The sequence below is a fragment of the Ranitomeya variabilis genome, chromosome 2 (assembly GCF_051348905.1).
Source record: "Ranitomeya variabilis isolate aRanVar5 chromosome 2, aRanVar5.hap1, whole genome shotgun sequence".
In the NCBI taxonomy this organism is placed as follows: Eukaryota; Metazoa; Chordata; class Amphibia; order Anura; family Dendrobatidae; genus Ranitomeya; species Ranitomeya variabilis.
Genome location: NC_135233.1, coordinates 575,959,931 through 575,962,839, shown reverse-complemented (window position 1 = coordinate 575,962,839; position 2,909 = coordinate 575,959,931). Strand labels below are relative to the sequence as shown.

Genomic DNA, 2,909 nt, shown 5'->3' with positions numbered 1-2,909 from the left:
CAGCTAAAGAGCTAGAAGTAAGTTTTGAAGACCCCAATCTGCTACTTCAATGTGTCGAGCAGATTGCAAGTGTGTCTTTAACTTACAGAACCACCAGGACACAGCCGCTGCCCACCAGGACACAGCCACTGCCCACCAGGACACAGCCGCTGCCCACCAGGACACAGCCGCTGCCCACCAGGACACAGCCACTGCCCACCAGGACACAGCCGCTGCCCACCAGGACCACAGCTAAAGAGCTAGAAGTAAGTTTTGAAGACCCCAATCTGCTACTTCAATGTGTCGAGCAGATTGCAAGTGTGTCTTTAACTTACAGAACCACCAGGACACAGCCGCTGCCCACCAGGACACAGCCACTGCCCACCAGGACACAGCCACTGCCCACCAGGACACAGCCGCTGCCCACCAGGACCACAAAACGATGTCCTCTTCTGACAGCCCTCCTCCACAGCAACAGCGTGTATCGGTAAGTTAACACAAAATTTTTTTTTTTTTTTAAATTTCTTTAAATTAAATTTTTATGGATAACTACATGCATACATTATGTTTCAACAGGAAGCTGAATCAGATGAGGAGCTGTCAGAAGGGGGCGAGACGGGTGGAGAGATGCAAGTGGAGGAGGAACCAAGTGTAAGTAGTGGTGAAACAGTTGCTTCGCACATCACACTGCACCATACACAAAACAGATTACTAAACACCTGCCTACCTTAACTGAGAATTTGTTTCCTTCATTTCAGGCTGCTGCTGCTGCTCCTGCTGCTGCCGCTGAAGGCTCTCCCAGACAGTCCCAGAGTCGGCGGACTCGTCGCCACGGTCGGCCATCAGTGAGTTTTTTTTTTTTTGGGGGAGGGGGATTCTATTGGTACTTTAGTATTTCAGTGTACTAATTTGTTTGTTTTCCTTTTTTTTTTTTTTGACACAGGCTTCACAGCGTGCTCCCGCAGAAGAGGAGGATGATGATGATGATGACATTGATGTAGACTGTCTCATCGAGGAGGTTCGTGAGCGGGAGCCGCTGTGGAACATGGCTGACCGCAGGCATGCAGATACCGGTGTCACCCGTCGGCTCTGGGACGAAGTGTGTCGCACCCTGTTTCCAAGGCGGGAGAGCCTTCATCCTCAGCAGCAGAGCAAACTAGGTAAGTATTCACTTTCCAGTGATGTTTTGAGCTGACTGTAATGTATTGCATTTACCAATTTTTTGTTTTTTCTTTTGATTCTTGTCTTCACAGTTGGAAAGGTTAGGAAGCGGTGGCGGTCACTGAGGGATCGCTTTAAGAGGGAATTCAATGATGAGATGAAGGCCCCGAGTGGCTCTGCAGGAAGGAAGAGGAGCAGATATAAATATGGCCAGGCCCTCTCCTTCCTGAGGCGAACAATGCTGAGCAGAGTGTAAGTATTCTACAGCCCAATTATAACCATGTTAACCTGTCTACTTAGTTTGCTTTCAGTCAGGGCTTTTTCATTCCAATGTATTAATTTCTTTTGTTTTTTCTTTCACAGCACCTTCTCCAGCCACCGGGCGCCTGCATCTTCCTCTGCGCCCTCTGAAGCGATCCCTCCTGAGTCCGCCACTGAGGGCCACGTCGGTAGGCCCCACACCTCTGTCCCCTCCTCTGACCCCTCTGTCCTCTCCTCTGACCCCTCTGTCCCCTCCACTTCATCCGCCCCAAGCAGTGGAGCATTATTGCAGGCTTCATTGCTCGCATCTGATGCTGAACAGTTAGCGTTCCCTTTACCCCACCCCTCTGATCCTGCCACCTCGACACCACCATTAGGTTCGTGGCGGCAGCGCCAGAGGGGTCAGGAAAGGAGCTATGCTCCTGAGTTCTTACACCTGAATGCATCCTTCCAAGGCTCTTTCAAAATTTTGGGAGAGCAAGTGACTGCTGGTTTCAACATGGTGCAATCACGCATCAGTGAAACAAGCCAGGAAACCAGCAGTCGCTTGGATAGGCTGCATTCAGCTGTAAGTCCCGATCCGGCCAACCTTTTTTTCCAATCCATGCTCATGAGCATGGAGAAGCTTTCTTTTGAGCAACAGATGCGGGTAATGAATACCTGCCATAATGCTGCACTGCAGGCCATTAATGAATCGACCCACACACCTCACCACACCTCCACTCCAATTCCACACCATACCCCCCATTACCAAACCCAGCCCCAATACCCACACCAGCAGCATTACCAAACCCAGCTCCAATCCCCACACCAGCACCATTACCAAACCCCACGCCACTCCCACTACCCTACCCAGTCACAATACCCGACCCAGTCCCCACAACAATCCCGGCCCCTAGACCAAATTACTTCCCCAATGTTTTCCTTACTGAACTTTTCTCTTCCACCTACCCCAACACCACCCCCCTCTGGTCAGCCTCTTGGTTTAACCCCCACTTCCACTGCACCCCAAACAAGTAGGGTTTCCCCACCTATCGACGTGGTCCAACCTTCCGGCACATCCTCCTCTCATATCTCCACCCAACACTTTGAAAATTTGTAAAGTGTGTAAATAAGATTCTAAAAAATGTTCTAATTTTTCTATAAAAATGTTGGAAAATATATATATATTTTTTTGGCAAAACAAAAAAAAAAAAAAAAAAAAAGAGTTAAAATAAATTTCTGATTACAATTCTACTCTTTGTGTGTGTGTGGATTTATTAAGGTAATATAATAAAAAAAGGTTTAATAAAAACAAACACCAGACATGTAAAGGGTATAACATAATGGTTTTACTAGCAAGAAAACCACGCTTTTGGGCCTTTTTTTTGGGGGGGGGGGCAGAAACACTTTTTTTACATAACCAAAACACATGGGAAACAGGTTACACATGGGAAACAGGTTACACAATCATGTCTTGCCACGGGATCCGCCCGACAGGTGAGACAAAATAATCGGCAAACTGGTCC

At 48.1% G+C, this 2,909-nt stretch overlaps 1 protein-coding gene across 1 annotated transcript; it reads left to right on the top strand.

Annotated features, from left to right (window-relative positions):
- The first annotated feature begins 336 nt into the window (after positions 1-336).
- Positions 337-2,598, top strand: LOC143807081 (uncharacterized). The gene is made up of 6 exons (XM_077288285.1): positions 337-466; positions 556-630; positions 738-824; positions 923-1,139; positions 1,233-1,392; positions 1,504-2,598. Exons 1-6 carry the CDS (start codon positions 422-424, stop codon positions 2,501-2,503), a joined length of 1,584 nt encoding a protein of 527 aa, XP_077144400.1. The 5' UTR covers positions 337-421; the 3' UTR covers positions 2,504-2,598.
- Positions 2,599-2,909: the final 311 nt, after the last annotated feature.